This window comes from Sus scrofa, chromosome 12 (genome assembly GCF_054392235.1).
Source record: "Sus scrofa isolate SSC_HxYL_T2T_F1_AM1 chromosome 12, Sscrofa_HxYL_maternal_Yorkshire_Landrace_v2.0, whole genome shotgun sequence".
NCBI lineage: Eukaryota > Metazoa > Chordata > Mammalia > Artiodactyla > Suidae > Sus > Sus scrofa.
This window is the reverse complement of record NC_139394.1, coordinates 21,658,067-21,671,591: the sequence shown is the minus strand read 5'-3', so window position 1 is coordinate 21,671,591 and position 13,525 is coordinate 21,658,067. Positions and strand designations below refer to the sequence as shown.

The window sequence follows — 13,525 nt, the reverse complement described above, 5'->3', positions numbered from 1 at the left end:
TCTAATCACCCTACCCTTTGGCCCTGAAGTTCACATTTTATTCCTGGACTTCAAAGACTCGCATAATTGCCATCCAAACAGTGACTTGGTGTTTACAGCCGCTGAGCACGTGAAGGTAGCAGGTTCATGGCAGCACGGCAGTGCAGCCCAGCGGTCACCTGCTTCCCAGGCATCTCCTTCCATGACTCACTGCCAGGCAGCCTTGTGGTTTTCCCGATGAGGAGGGACCACATGCCCCCCTGGATCGCTGCCACCTAGTTTAGTTACTCCCCCCACCCTGGGAGGGCCTGGGAGGCGGTGGTGTCCTGCTGTGGTTGTCATTGTCTCTGCCACCTAGAATGCCCTCCTCATCTGCCAAGACAACCTCACCTTTTACCTTGCTTGGAAAACCCTCAAGGATCCATTGCAGGCGTTCCCATTGTGGCTCAGCGGAAATGAACCAACTAGTATCCATGAGGATGCGGTTTCAATCCCTGACCTCGCTCAGTGGCTTAAGGATCCAGTGTTGCCAAGAGCTAGACATGGCTTGTATCTGGTGTGACTGTGGCTGTTGTATAGGCCGGCAGCTGTAGCTCTAATTCGACCCCTAGCTTGGGAATTTCCATATGCTGCAGGTGCAGTCCTAAAAGCAAAAAAAAAAAAATTGCATCAAGACTTTTACGTGCGTAATTTATTTAGGATTAGTCATTGTCGCTCTAGATTCTGGGAAGAGATGGCAGAGAATACAAAGACCTCTCTCCTCATTTCACAGGCAAGGTCAGGTGAGGTCACCATAGGCACCTGATGGGTCCAGGTCTCTGCCTTCCTCAGTAAGCAGCCTCTGCTATGAATTTTATGCTTATCAGGCTCCAGAGATGACAGTCTTCAGACAGGAGAACATCAAGAGTATTTTCTTCTTCCCCAGTTTTATTAAGATACAGTACTATCTCAAGTAGCATCACTAAAAGTGATACTGGAAGGGAATTAGGAGCTGTCTTACCCCAGTGACAGATAAGCCAAAAGGGCCTCCGGGGTTGCATGCTGGGTCAGACCCGTGCACCAGCACAGAGCATCCATTGAGGTTGATCTGTTGGAGTTGGGGTGCTGCTTTTTTCCCCAAGAGTCAATCTTTTTTTTTTTTTGCTTTTTAGGGCTGCACCCATGGCATATGGAGGGTCCCATATGTAGCTAGGGGTCTAATCAGAGCCACAGCTGCAGCCTCCACCACAGCTCACGTCAACGCCAGATCCTTAACCCACTGAGCAAGGTCAGGGATCGAACCCTCAACCTCATTGTTCCTGGTCGAATTCGTTTCCGCTGCACCACGGCGGGAACCAAGTGCCAATCTTAAAGTATAGTTTGGTTTCCCTTGATAACGCTTGGTGGCACTGTGAGTTATACACTTGGCTAATTTCCTTTATTGTTTTTTTTACTTGTACCTTCAGCCTACACCTTATGCTTTATGATGAGTTCCCATAAATTTACTTCTCATGTATGAAGTCGATTTACCTTTTCCTTTGAATTAAAAAAAAAAAAAATCCTGGCCAGTCAACCACATACTACCAAATGAAAAAAGAGGGGCCGAGAGCTTGCCAATCACTAATAAAATACTTTTAAAACATCCTTTTAAGCAATGAGGTCCTGCTATACAGCACAGGGAACTGTATCCAGTCTCTTGGGATAGACCATCATGGAAAATAATATAAGAAAGGGAATATATATATGTATGTAAGACTGGGTCATTTTGCTATACGGCAAAGTTGGCACAATGTTGTAAACCAACTATACTAAAATAAAAATAAAATAATAAAATAAAATAAAACAGATAGTCAACAAGGACCCACCATACAGTGCGGGAAACTCTACTCAATATTCTGTAATAACCTATAGGGGAAAAGAATCTGAGAAAGAATGGATATATGTACATGCATAACCGATCGCTTTGCTATACACCTGAAACTAACACAACATTGTAAATCGTTGCAAAGCCATACTCCAATACAAAATTAAAAATTAAATTAAAAAAGAATAGAGATGAATGAAGGGTCAAAAACCCCCCCCAAACCAAACACCAAACATCATTTGTCCTACCATGACCTTCCTCAAGCCTCAATGGAGAGAGAAGCTTTTTGTGGTTGTCATGGGGGTATTAGTTTTAGCTTCAACAGGGCTATGGAAGAGACCATGCATATGAATTATTCTATACAGTAATTCATATAGTTCATTCTCTATAGTCCTTATGCCAAGATTCCCTCTTGGCTCCTTTTATATTATTAGTTAATTTTTACTGTAGAAGTGAAATAATTCTCTGAGAGAATGTGGCTAGAATTCCATACAATGTTCTAGGCAATGTCAGCTTTTTATTTGATGTGACGATAATATTTTCTGATTTGTTTACAAATAGCTTTTATTTATGATTAAGATTCTGTGGACATTTTTGGCCCCACGCTCCTTTCAACTAAATGTATCACAGTTTTACGTGGACTCAGATTTGCTTTCTTAACTAGGCTCTTCCTGGAAGCTTAGATCCATTTTCCTCTAAGGACAGTTTATAACAGTTCCCTCTGGATGGTGTGTTTGTTTCTTTGCCAGAGCTGGATATCAGTTCCTGCTTTTCTTCTCAATATGTAAGAACTTTAATATTTATCAAGCACTAAGTATGTTCCAGGGACTGTAATCGGTATCGTTACGTATCTTATTTATGAATTAAATTTTTTGGACATGCACCACGACAGCGACTGGAGTCACTGCGGTGACCGTGCTGGATTCTTTTTTTTTTTTTTTTTTTTGGTCTTTTTGCCATTTCGTGGGCCGCTCCCACGGCATATGGAGGTTCCCAGGCTAGGGGTCGAATCGGAGCTATAGCCGCCGGCCTACACCACAGCCACAGCAACTCGGGATTTGAGCCGCGTCTGCAACCTACACCACAGCTCACGGCAACGCCGGATCCTTAACCCACTGAGCCAGGCCAGGGATTGAACCCGCAATCCTGGTTCCTAGTTGGATTCGTAAACCACCATGCCACGACGGGAACTCCACGTGCTGGATTCTTAACCCGCTCTGCCACAAGAGAATTCCTTTTTGCCGATCTTATCAATCATCATAACAGTCACCTGAGTTGGGTATTATTATTTCTACTTTGTAGATGAAGAATTGAAAATTAGAGAGTTTAAGTAACTTGCCCAAACTTACACATCTCTTGAATAACAGGAGTTTGGACTCAACCCAAGCATGCCTGACCCCTAAGCCTGTGTTGTAAAGAATATGCTTATAAAATCCAGTGGGATTTTCCTTCAATGTAAGGGGAATAAATGCCCTTTTTATTATCCATGAGAGCTTAATTTTATCTACCAACCTATAGATTATTATTTAGATCCTCTAGAAAGTTTGATGAAATAAACTCAACCCCTAAACAAACACTTGAGAGCTCCCCAATTTTTATTTTCTTTATAGAAAACTATCTTTTAATCTTTTCATACCAGCAGGTGTATTCGCTAGTTTCTCATTGCAGCTGTGGTCGAATTAGTCAGCTATGGCTGCATGAAAAGTAACCACAAACTCTCATAACATACAACAACAAGCATTTTATTTCTTGGTCAGTTGTCTACGGGCCAGTTGGGTTTGTCTGTTGAAAGCTGGCCTTGGCTTCTGGCTGCAGGTTAGTTTTTGGACTTTCTTCGGAATTAGAGTTGCCAGATGATTTAGCAAACAAAACACACATCCCTCAGTTAAATTTGAATTGCAAATAAACAACAAATAATTTTGTAGTGTAAGTATATCTAAGTATGCTTGGGGGTAGTTACATAAAAACTATTTACTGTTTATCTGAAATTCCAGTTTAACAAGACATCTTGTATTTTAGCTGACACCTCTACTTTTGACTGCTCAGGAACAGGGGGGATCTTTCCACATCTTGGCTACTGTGACTAACGCTGCAATGAACATAGGGGTGCAGCTATCTTTTTGAATGGAAACTGTGTCTGGATATATGCCCAGGAACAACCTAAATGTTCATCAGCCGATGAATGGATTAAGAAGACCTATATACAATGGAATACTACTCAGCCATAAAGAGGACAAAAACAATGGCATTTGCAGCAACAGGGATGCAACTAGAGGTTCTCATACTAAGTGAGAGAAAGTATGTCTTTCAGAAAGAGAAAGACAAATACCATATTATATCATATATGTGGATTCTAAAAAGGGCACCCGTGATCCTATCTACAAAACGGAAAGAGACTCACAGACATGCGGAACAGACTTGTGGTTGCCAAGGGGGAGGAAGTGGGATGGACGGGGCGTTTGGGGTTGGTAGATGCAGACTATTCTGTTTAGAATGGATTACTGATGAGGACTTACTCTACAGCACAGGGAACCTTGTCTAATGTCTTGGGGTAGAACATGATGGGAGCTAAGATAAGAAAAACAATGTGTGTGTATATATATATGTTCATATATATATAAATGTGTGTATATATGTGTGTTCATATATATATAAATATGTACACATATGCATGACTGTTTCACTATGAGGTACAGCAGAAATTGGCACAACCCTGTAAATCAACTATACTCTTAAAAAAAAAAAAAAAAAAAAAAGACAAACAGGGGAGCAATCCCAGTCACGCAAACCCATTTCAAGTCTTTGCTGGAGTCATGTCCTCTGACATCCCATTGGCCAAAGCAAGTCACGTGGTTAAGTGCAAATCATGATCATGAAAATAATAGGAAACAATGCCAATGAATTCTTATATGCAGAAAAGTTTATTAGAAAGCAGAGAAGCAACAAAACATAAGAAAGTCCCTCTAGGAGGAAATACATGGTATAAGTGGAGCCTGGGTCTGAGGATGACGGATGAGTCAGTGCCACCCAGGGGCTGCTGACGATTTAGTCAACTTGTTGGCAGGACAATCTAGCCCCCCAGAGTGAGAAAGGAGAGATATAGAGGGTGGGGATTATTTCTTACCTGTTGGATTGCCAGTTAATTCCTAGTTGGTGCCGATACTGAAAGGAAGAGATGGCAAGAGAGAGTTTAACATGAACCAGATTGTGCTCACAGGGTCAGTGGGACCGTGGTGGACTCCTTATACTCATGGGGCCCAAATAATTGAATGAGTCAATCAGACTCCATGTGAACTAAGGGTCAGCACAAAAGGAGGGTCTACACACTTGGCGACAGAAGTAAACAGAGACAGGGGTCACAGGGCATCAGCAGCAGGAGGAGGCACAGCACGTGGGGCGGGGGCAGGTGGAGATGACACAGATGGGGCGATAGCAAGTGGTGTGGCAGGAGACCCGGCCACAGACGGGGCGCAGGCAGCAGCAGGGGTGGCAGCAGCTGGAGCCACAGGGGCTGGAGCCACAGCAGGAGGGCTGGCAGCATGAGGACTGGCAGCACAGGGGCCTGCAGCAGCTAGAGATGCAGCATCTGGGGCGGCAGCAGGTGGGCTGGCAGCACACAGACTGGCAGCATTGAGGCCTGCAGCAGGTGGACACACCGCAGCTGGGGCGGCAGCAGGTGGTCCTGCAGCAGGTGGTCTGGCAGCAGCTGGGGCTGCAGCAGGTCTCCTGGCAGAGGTCTTGGCCACAGCCCTGGTCAGAGCAGACGGAGCCACAACACGAGCTGACCATGGTGTCCGAGGGTGGAGGTTGGGGGTGCGTTTCCAGGGCAGTGAGCTTCTTGAGTTTGGGAAGCTCCCTGGCCCATAGCCCCCTTTATACCCTGCTGAAGGGCTGCTTGGGTTATGTCATCATTTCCTTGTTATTATTTATCCTACTAGAAAAATTAATCACGTAATCACCCAGTGGTGTGCTTCTGGTTAAGTATCCAAGATGGAGACAGTAACCATTTCCTTTCCCCGGTGCGCCCCCGTCTCCCACGGAAAGCCTCGTCACATTTCCTCCTTGGTGGTGTCACCTTTGTCCCTGGTGGGAAAAGCACTTGTCACATGACTCTGACATTGTATCTGGGACTGTCATGGTCCCTCCGCCCACTGCCCCCTGAATATCGTGGAGACTAGTTCTGAGGCTGCTCGTATATCTTTTATTGTCAGGGACGAGGGGAACGTGCGAGAGGCTGGAGAGGAATTAGAAAGAAAGACACACTTGGGGGGAGGGCGTCCCACCTGCCACGAGGATGCCTGTGGGCCTGTGGGGCATCTTGCTTGGGCGGGGAGAAGGCTGGACCCCAGGGAAGGTCCCAACTCCATGTCTGATCTTATTCCACTGCCTCAGGCTGAGGCGCTGAGTGATTGATGACTCACGGCATTTATTTATTTTACTTTTATTGTATTGTGTTGTGTTGTCCTTTGACTAAGTCAGAAATGTTTGTTTTTATTTGTTATCCAAGTGTAGTGGATTTACCGTGTTGTGCCTACTTCTGCTGTGCCACTTAGTGACCCAGTCATGCATATACACTCATTCTTTTGTCATACTATCTTCCGCCGAGTTCTATCCCAAGAGACTGGATATAATACAGTAGGACCTCACGGCTTAGCTATTTTAAATGTAATAGTTGGCATCCATTAACCCCAAACTCCCAGGCTGTCGCTCTCCTCACCCCACCCCCGGGCAACCACCAGTCTGTTCGCTCTGACTCACTACTTTTCAATAGTGAAAAACACATTTTTGCTCTATGTCTTCCAGGACAGGCATGTCGAGTGGGAAGTTTTGCTTTCTCTTTAAGTCATCAACCTTATACAAGGGATATTTATTACAGAAGCATTCATTATATGCAAACCGTATTTAGAGTGATTACACCTTCAATAATATGTATCCAAGGCATTTTGTGGGTATCAAGAGAACCTAAGAGACAAACCGTCATCTTTTTCCTGTAGATATTTGAATAAGACACATGCATAGGAAAGAGGTTGGCAACAGTGAAAAGAATGACAATTATTTGGATGCAAGAACTAAAATCAGGAGTTCTCGTCATGGCGCAGAGCAAACAAATCTGCCTGGGAGCCAGAAGGACGCAGGTTTGATCCCTGGCCTCACTCAGGGGGTTAAGGATCTGGCGTTGCCAAGAGCTGAAGTGGAGGTCGCAGATGTGGCTCGGATCCCGTGTGGCTGTGGCTGTGACGGAGGCCAGCAGCTGCAGCTCCAAGTCAATCCGTAGCCTGGGAACCTCCAGATGCCTCAGGTGCGGCCCTAAAAAAGCAAAAAAAAAAAAAAAAAAGAACTGAAATCACAATATGGAGTGTGTGGGTATGTTCTATACACCTTCAGGAAAAGGTGAGGAAATAAAAACACTTATCGGTTGTAAATTATTCACTCTGTACTGGGCATACAGAGTGAATATCTTATATTTATTATGCTGAGTATCTTATATTTCTTTTTAATCTTGAAGGTGACATATAAAGTAGTGTGTATTTATGCTACTCCTTTAAGCAGTGGGCAAAAGAAGCACAGAGAACTTAAGAGGAAAAAAAAAAAAAGCTGTGCAGAATTAAACAGAAAGTGAGAGTGTCTTAGTCTTAGGACACCTGAGGAAAGGTAAAGAGTAAAATCTGCAAGCCTTTGCTGAAGTTGCTTCATCTTCCCGCACTGTTTCTCCTTTCTTCTCATCTCTGCAAACTCCTATTCCTCTGTCAAAACCCCAACTTTCCCCTCCATGCTTCCCCCCTCAATAATAACTTGCCCCATACAGACCTAATTCTTCCCTGCATCGGGCTCCTAATTTCAGACCCTCTCCTCTACCACAGCTGTTTTCTGCTGTCACTCCTTCAGCTGCAAAGCAGACGCTTTGAAAGTATAAGCTATGACACTGAATTTGGTTACCATGGTGTTCAGCTCGGGGCTGAGACAGGCATCTTAGTGACACATGTTTGTTGAGTGAAGGAAGGCATTTTGACAGCATAGGGACATGTAATCATCCTTTAAAAATGTATGTCTTCGCACTGATGGAGAAAAGAGAGAAACATTCCAAACGAAGGCATCACGGCTACAAATGAGGAAAACCACAAGATGTACATGACACCCTTTTCTGGAAGTGAAGAGTCTATCTTTATTTTTTTTTTTTTTTTTTTTTTTTTTTTTTTTTTTTTTGTCTTTTGTCTTTTTTTTGTTGTTGTTGTTGTTGTTGTTGCTATTTCCCGGGCCGCTCCCGCGGCACATGGAGGTTCCCAGGCCAGGGGTCCAACCGGAGCTGCAGCCACCGGCCTACGCCAGAGCCACAGCAACTCGGGATCCGAGCCGCGCCTGCAACCCACACCACAGCTCACGGCAACGCCGGATCGTCAACCCACTGAGCAAGGGCAGGGACCGAACCCGCAACCCCATGGTTCCTAGTCGGATTCGTCAACCTCTGCGCCACGACGGGAACTCCAAGAGTCTATCTTTAGAATGAGACTTGTTTACCGGTAACCATGGACACCGATGCCTCTATTAACACAGAAATAAGATAGGAAGGACATTAACCCCCCCCCCCCCAGTGGTGACACTGGGTCTCCTTCAGCTCTAGACTGCCCAGTGTTGCCCTTGCTGCTAGAAATAAACATCATTACCTGTTGAAAGCCAATCAGCCAATAGGATCTGCTGAACATCTACTGACTTTGCTTGAATTCCACCCAAAGCAGAACCTGAGACAGAGGCGCGGTGGCTGCAAGATCCGGGAAGCACAAGTGAGGAAAAGGGAAGATAAGGCAGGAGAGAAAGGGAAGCCCAAATGTTGGTGTTAAGGAGGGGGTTACCGCTGTGGGCTGTTGGGGGACGAACCTGAGGACATGCCTGAGGCTGGAGGCAGCTGGCACCATGCTCTTCTGCCTGCCTAGAAGATCCCTTAGAATCCACTGAGCACGCGCGTTAACAGTGAGTGAAATGAAACACAAGGCAGACTTAGACAATCCACAGATTTCTCATGTGCTTAGTCTTAGGGCAGCCGAGTCGAAGGGGACAGAGACTGGAGCCGTGAGATGGCAAGCAGGTTTATCGACCAACAGAGTGCCCGGGAGCACGGAGCAGAGAGAACTCAGGCTCCCCGCCAGTAGGGCAAGGGCATTTTTCACAGGCAGGGGTCTGCGTGTTGAGTCATCTGTGTGTTGGGTCACGTAGTCTTAAGGGGGAAGGGAGCTTGGGAAACAGAGAGGGAGGATTTGGGTCCTCCTGCAAAACTGCAACAGTCCCTTTGATTCTGCTTCTGTTGGGGTGGACAGGTCCTTAGGTTATCTTTGTGCTGGGGACCCCATCCCTGCTGGGGTCCGCTTCCCGCTGGCTTGGTCAGCTGAAACCCCATCTGGAGCCTGGGTGGACTTTTGATGATATGGCCTGGGTGCTGCAGAGCTGACCTGGACACAGGGAGAGATCAAGCTTCCACGGAGGGTCAGGGGACGTCTCAGCAGGGCCCCCGAAAGGGGGCATGGCCTCGGACACAAAGTCCAGCTCTGGCAACCCCTGGGCGCTTTCAGCAGATCTGCCTCATTCAGTTACACCCCCTGCCCGGCAGTGCAGGCGGCCCCTCTGGAAGGCAGACTCAACCCTCTGCTGGAGTTCTCACCATCAGAATAAAGCAGAACAACTGTGTATGAGGACAAAGGAGTCATTGCGTGTGACTCGAAGTAGAACCTGCAGAGACTGGGCTGAACTCTCTATTGGCGCCTTTCATAGGTGAAAAAATATAATAAAATGAAATAAAATAAGATGAGATAACATAAAATACATGCCCCGAAAGCTGGGGTTTTAAAAGATCATGCATTGTGTTCGATCTTTCCAAAACTTTTCTCCTCTTACTCTATTTCTGTCTCTTTAAAAATGTTTTATTTAATGATTTTTATTTTTTCCGGCAGAGCCGGTTTACAGTGCTCTGTCCATTTTCTACTGTACAGCAAGGTGACCCAGTCACACATACGCATACGCATTCTTTTTCTCACATGACCATGCTCCGTCGTAAGTGACTAGATGTAGTTCAGTGCTGTTCATCAGAGTCTTATCGCTTATCCAGTCCAAATGCAAGAGTTTACTTCTATTAACCCCAGAGTCCCAGTCCATCCCACTCCCTCCCCCTTGGCGACTGCAAGTCTCTTCCCCAAGTCCATGAGTTTCTTTCCGCAGAAAGGTTTATCTGTGCTGTATATTAGATCCCAGATATAGGTGGTATCATGTGGTATTTGTCTTTCTCTTTCTGACTTATTTCCCTTAGTTTGAGAGGCTCTAGTTCCATCCATGTTGCTGCAAATGGCATGATTTTATGACTCTATTCATGGATGTTTTATCGCTTCAGGTTAACTCTCCCCCCCGCCCCGCCCCGACCCAAGGACTAGAAAGTGATGTGTTAACTTGCCTACTTTCCAGACAAAACTAGACAGGGATCCATGTCCTTTAGCATTTATGGGAAGTTGACTAATCTATGCTGTTTGGCAGGGGTAGGCAAAATACAATTACTCAGGACCCAAATGTAAAATCTTTAAAAGAAGAAAGAGTAACAATCACATTCCCTTTTCAGTGCTAGGAGAGACGTTTATTTTCATACATGGAAATACCAATACATAAGCAAAAGTTGTGCAGATAATACCCAGGAAGACTTCGAGGGCTGCTGTGCCAGGGGGTGAAAACCTGTGGCCCCACCAGTGATGGAGCCAGATTCCTGAAGCAGGAAGGATGGATTCCTGAAGACAAGGGGAGGAGTGTAGGGGGAGTTTAATTTCCGAGGAGGTTCTGAATGAGTTCCCTGAGAAGGGAGGGAGTTTGGACGGAAGTAAGAACGTGTGCTCAGTGGGGCTGGGGTCTGCTCTGGAGACCCAGGAGATCAATTCTCGCGAGCAGGCCGCATTTAAAGAGGAGAATCAGCATCTTTGGGGAGGGAGGAGATGAGGAAGCAGTGTGTCCAAAGGAGAGATTCAGCAGCAGGAGGAGGCACAGCACGTGGGGCGGGGGCAGGTGGAGATGACACAGATGGGGCGGTAGCAAGTGGTGTGGCAGGAGACCCGGCCACAGACGGGGCGCAGGCAGCAGCAGGGGTGGCAGCAGCTGGAGCCACAGGGGCTGGAGCCACAGCAGGAGGGCTGGCAGCACTGGGGCCTGCAGCAGCTAGAGATGCAGCAGCGGGGCTGAGAGCAGGAGGGCTGGCAGCACGAGGACTGGCAGCACGGGGGCCTGCAGCAGCTAGAGATGCAGCATCTGGGGCGGCAGCAGGTGGGCTGGCAGCACACAGACTGGCAGCATTGGGGCCTGCAGCCGCTGGAGATGCAGCATCTGGGGCGGCAGCAGGTGGACACACCGCAGCTGGGGCGGCAGCAGGTGGTCCTGCAGCAGGTGGTCTGGCAGCAGCTGGGGCTGCAGCAGGTCTCCTGGCAGAGGTCTTGGCCACAGCCCTGGTCAGAGCAGACGGAGCCACAACACGAGCTGACCATGGTGTCCGAGGGTGGAGGTTGGGGGTGGGTTTCCAGGGCAGTGAGCTTCTTGAGTGTGATCTCCCCTTGTCCTCTGTCCCTTTTATACCCTACTGAGGGCTCCTTTGACCAGGTGCAGGACCCTTCTTTTTGTTGTTTTTCATCTTAATAGAAGACTAATTCATTTCAGTAAATTAGATAATTGTGTGTATCTGGTAAATAGTCCTAAATATAGATAAGGCATATTTCCTTTTCCTGTTTATTATGTGAATTAACTCTCCTATTTCTTCCTTATCTGATGGGTCTTCTAAAGAAGACCCATTACAGGACTTTGTTTCACTGGATTTCACAGGTATTAACTTCTTCATGTACTTAACTCCAGGATAATACACTGAGAGTGGATTTTACTTTTATTTTATTTTATTTATTTTGACTCTTTAGGGCTACACCTGCAGCTTATAGAAGTTCCCAGCCTAGAGGTCGAACCAGAGCAGTAGCTGCTGGCCATAGCAATGCCAGATCCTGAGCTACCCCACAGCTCATGGCAACGCCAGATCTTTAACCCACTGAGGAAGGCCAGGGATCAAACCTGCGCCCTCAAGGATGCTAGTCAGGTTCCTTACAACTGAGCCACAATGGGAACTCTCGAGAGTGGATTTTAAGAGGACTAAGTCTTCTCTGCTGTCAAAGGGGTTAAGTCACATGAACTGCTGATAGGAAAATGCATAAAAGACCTATCTTGGAGCCAGAACTGGGTTGGAGGGAAGGAATCATTCGTTATAGCGAAGAACGCTCCAATTTCTCTGTATTTCCTGGAGAGTCAGTGAAGTGCAAAGATCCCGACAGACTTCCTATCTGTTTTCCTTCTTCTTTTCTTCTTTTTCCCTTTTTTTTTTTTTTTTTTTTTTTTTTGTCTTTTTTGCCATTTCTTAGGCCGCTTCCACAGCATATGGAGGTTCCCAGGCTAGGGGTCGAATCGGAGCCGTAGCCACTGGCCTTCGACGCCAGAGCCTCAGCAACTCGGGATCCGAGCTGTGTCTGCGACCTACACCACAGCTCACGGCAACGCCGGGTCCTTAACCCACTGAGCCAGGCCAGGGATTGAACCCTCAACCTCACGGTTCCTAGTCGGATTCGTTAACCACTGAGCCACGACGGGAATTCCTCTTTTCTCCTTCTTGAATCTATTCATACTCAAAGTGTTCTAGTGCAGTGATTCACCACTTTTAAGTAGTAAAAAACATATGTGCCTGATGGATGAGTCCTTCATAAAATTATTAAATTATTGTGGACGTGTTCTTCAAAGATAACATATGGTAAGTGAGTATATTTTATCTATGTTTTGGTAGGTCAGCATACCCAATGATATCTATAATTGAAGTGTTATGGAAATATATTCTTATACTCTGAGGCATTATCTCTGCAAGATAGAGTTGAGTTTTTTTTCCCTTGATATAAATGAGAGATTAAGGGGTTAAGGTTTAATTTCTGTCCCAGAGGCACTTAAGTAAAGCAAATAAGACACACAAACAAAAGTTTGGTAAAAATTTAGAGGGTTGAGTGATTAGTAAACAAAATAACAATTATGTATTTAAATTCACAAGCCTCTAAAGAAATACAAGACTAATAGCTACTATTTTGGAGTGCCTGCTGTCTGTTAGGAATTTTCCGAGTCTTCTATAATTGTTATCTTGTTTACATTGGGCAAGGACTCTGTGAGGCAGATACAATTTTCTTAATTCTTCAGACATGAGGTAATTAAGGCTCAGAGAGATTGAAGTCACACAGTCAACAGGGAAGGTGGTTTTCCTGCGGGATGTTCAAAGAGGGTATATAGATTAATACTTTCATTTGTGTAAATAGGATTTCTCCCTTTGTCATCTCATCAAATTCTTGCTCATACTTAAACATCCAGTCCAGATCCCAACTCATCTCTAATATTTTTCTTGACATCTGCCACATTTAAAATGAATCCTTCCCTCCCTTATGCTCCAAGATATGCCTGTGATGTAGGGTATCACACGTGATAATTGATTTGCATCTTTATTTCCAATTCTTTTATCTGCACCCATGAGATCAGACAGTGTCTGATTCGTCTTAATAGATACGGTACTTAGCAATTGCCCTGAATGAAATTTCAACTGCTAATGACGTTTATTTCTAGCAGCAAGGGCAACACTGGGCAGTCTAGAGCTGAAGGAGACCCAGCGTCACCATTGGG

General features: G+C 45.8%; 1 protein-coding gene across 1 annotated transcript; it reads right to left on the bottom strand.

The window, feature by feature from the left end:
* Positions 1 to 4,724: 4,724 nt before the first annotated feature.
* Positions 4,725 to 11,325, bottom strand: LOC100523463 (uncharacterized). Its single transcript, XM_084984504.1, has 2 exons — positions 10,912 to 11,325; positions 4,725 to 5,548 (listed from the first exon to the last, which is right to left on the bottom strand). Exons 1-2 carry the CDS (start codon positions 11,323 to 11,325, stop codon positions 5,189 to 5,191), a joined length of 774 nt encoding a protein of 257 aa, XP_084840630.1. The 3' UTR covers positions 4,725 to 5,188.
* Between the last annotated feature and the right edge of the window lie 2,200 nt (positions 11,326 to 13,525).

Excerpts from the sequence above, each read along its gene's own strand:
- LOC100523463 (XM_084984504.1), bottom strand. The coding sequence starts at position 11,325 with ATGGTCAGCTCGTGTTGTGGCTCCGTCTGCTCTGACCAGGGCTGTGGC. Across the intron at positions 5,549-10,911 it reads CCTGCTGCTGCCTGCGCCCC|GAGACCTGCTGCAGCCCCAG; the intron begins GTCTGTGGCCGG and ends GACCTCTGCCAG.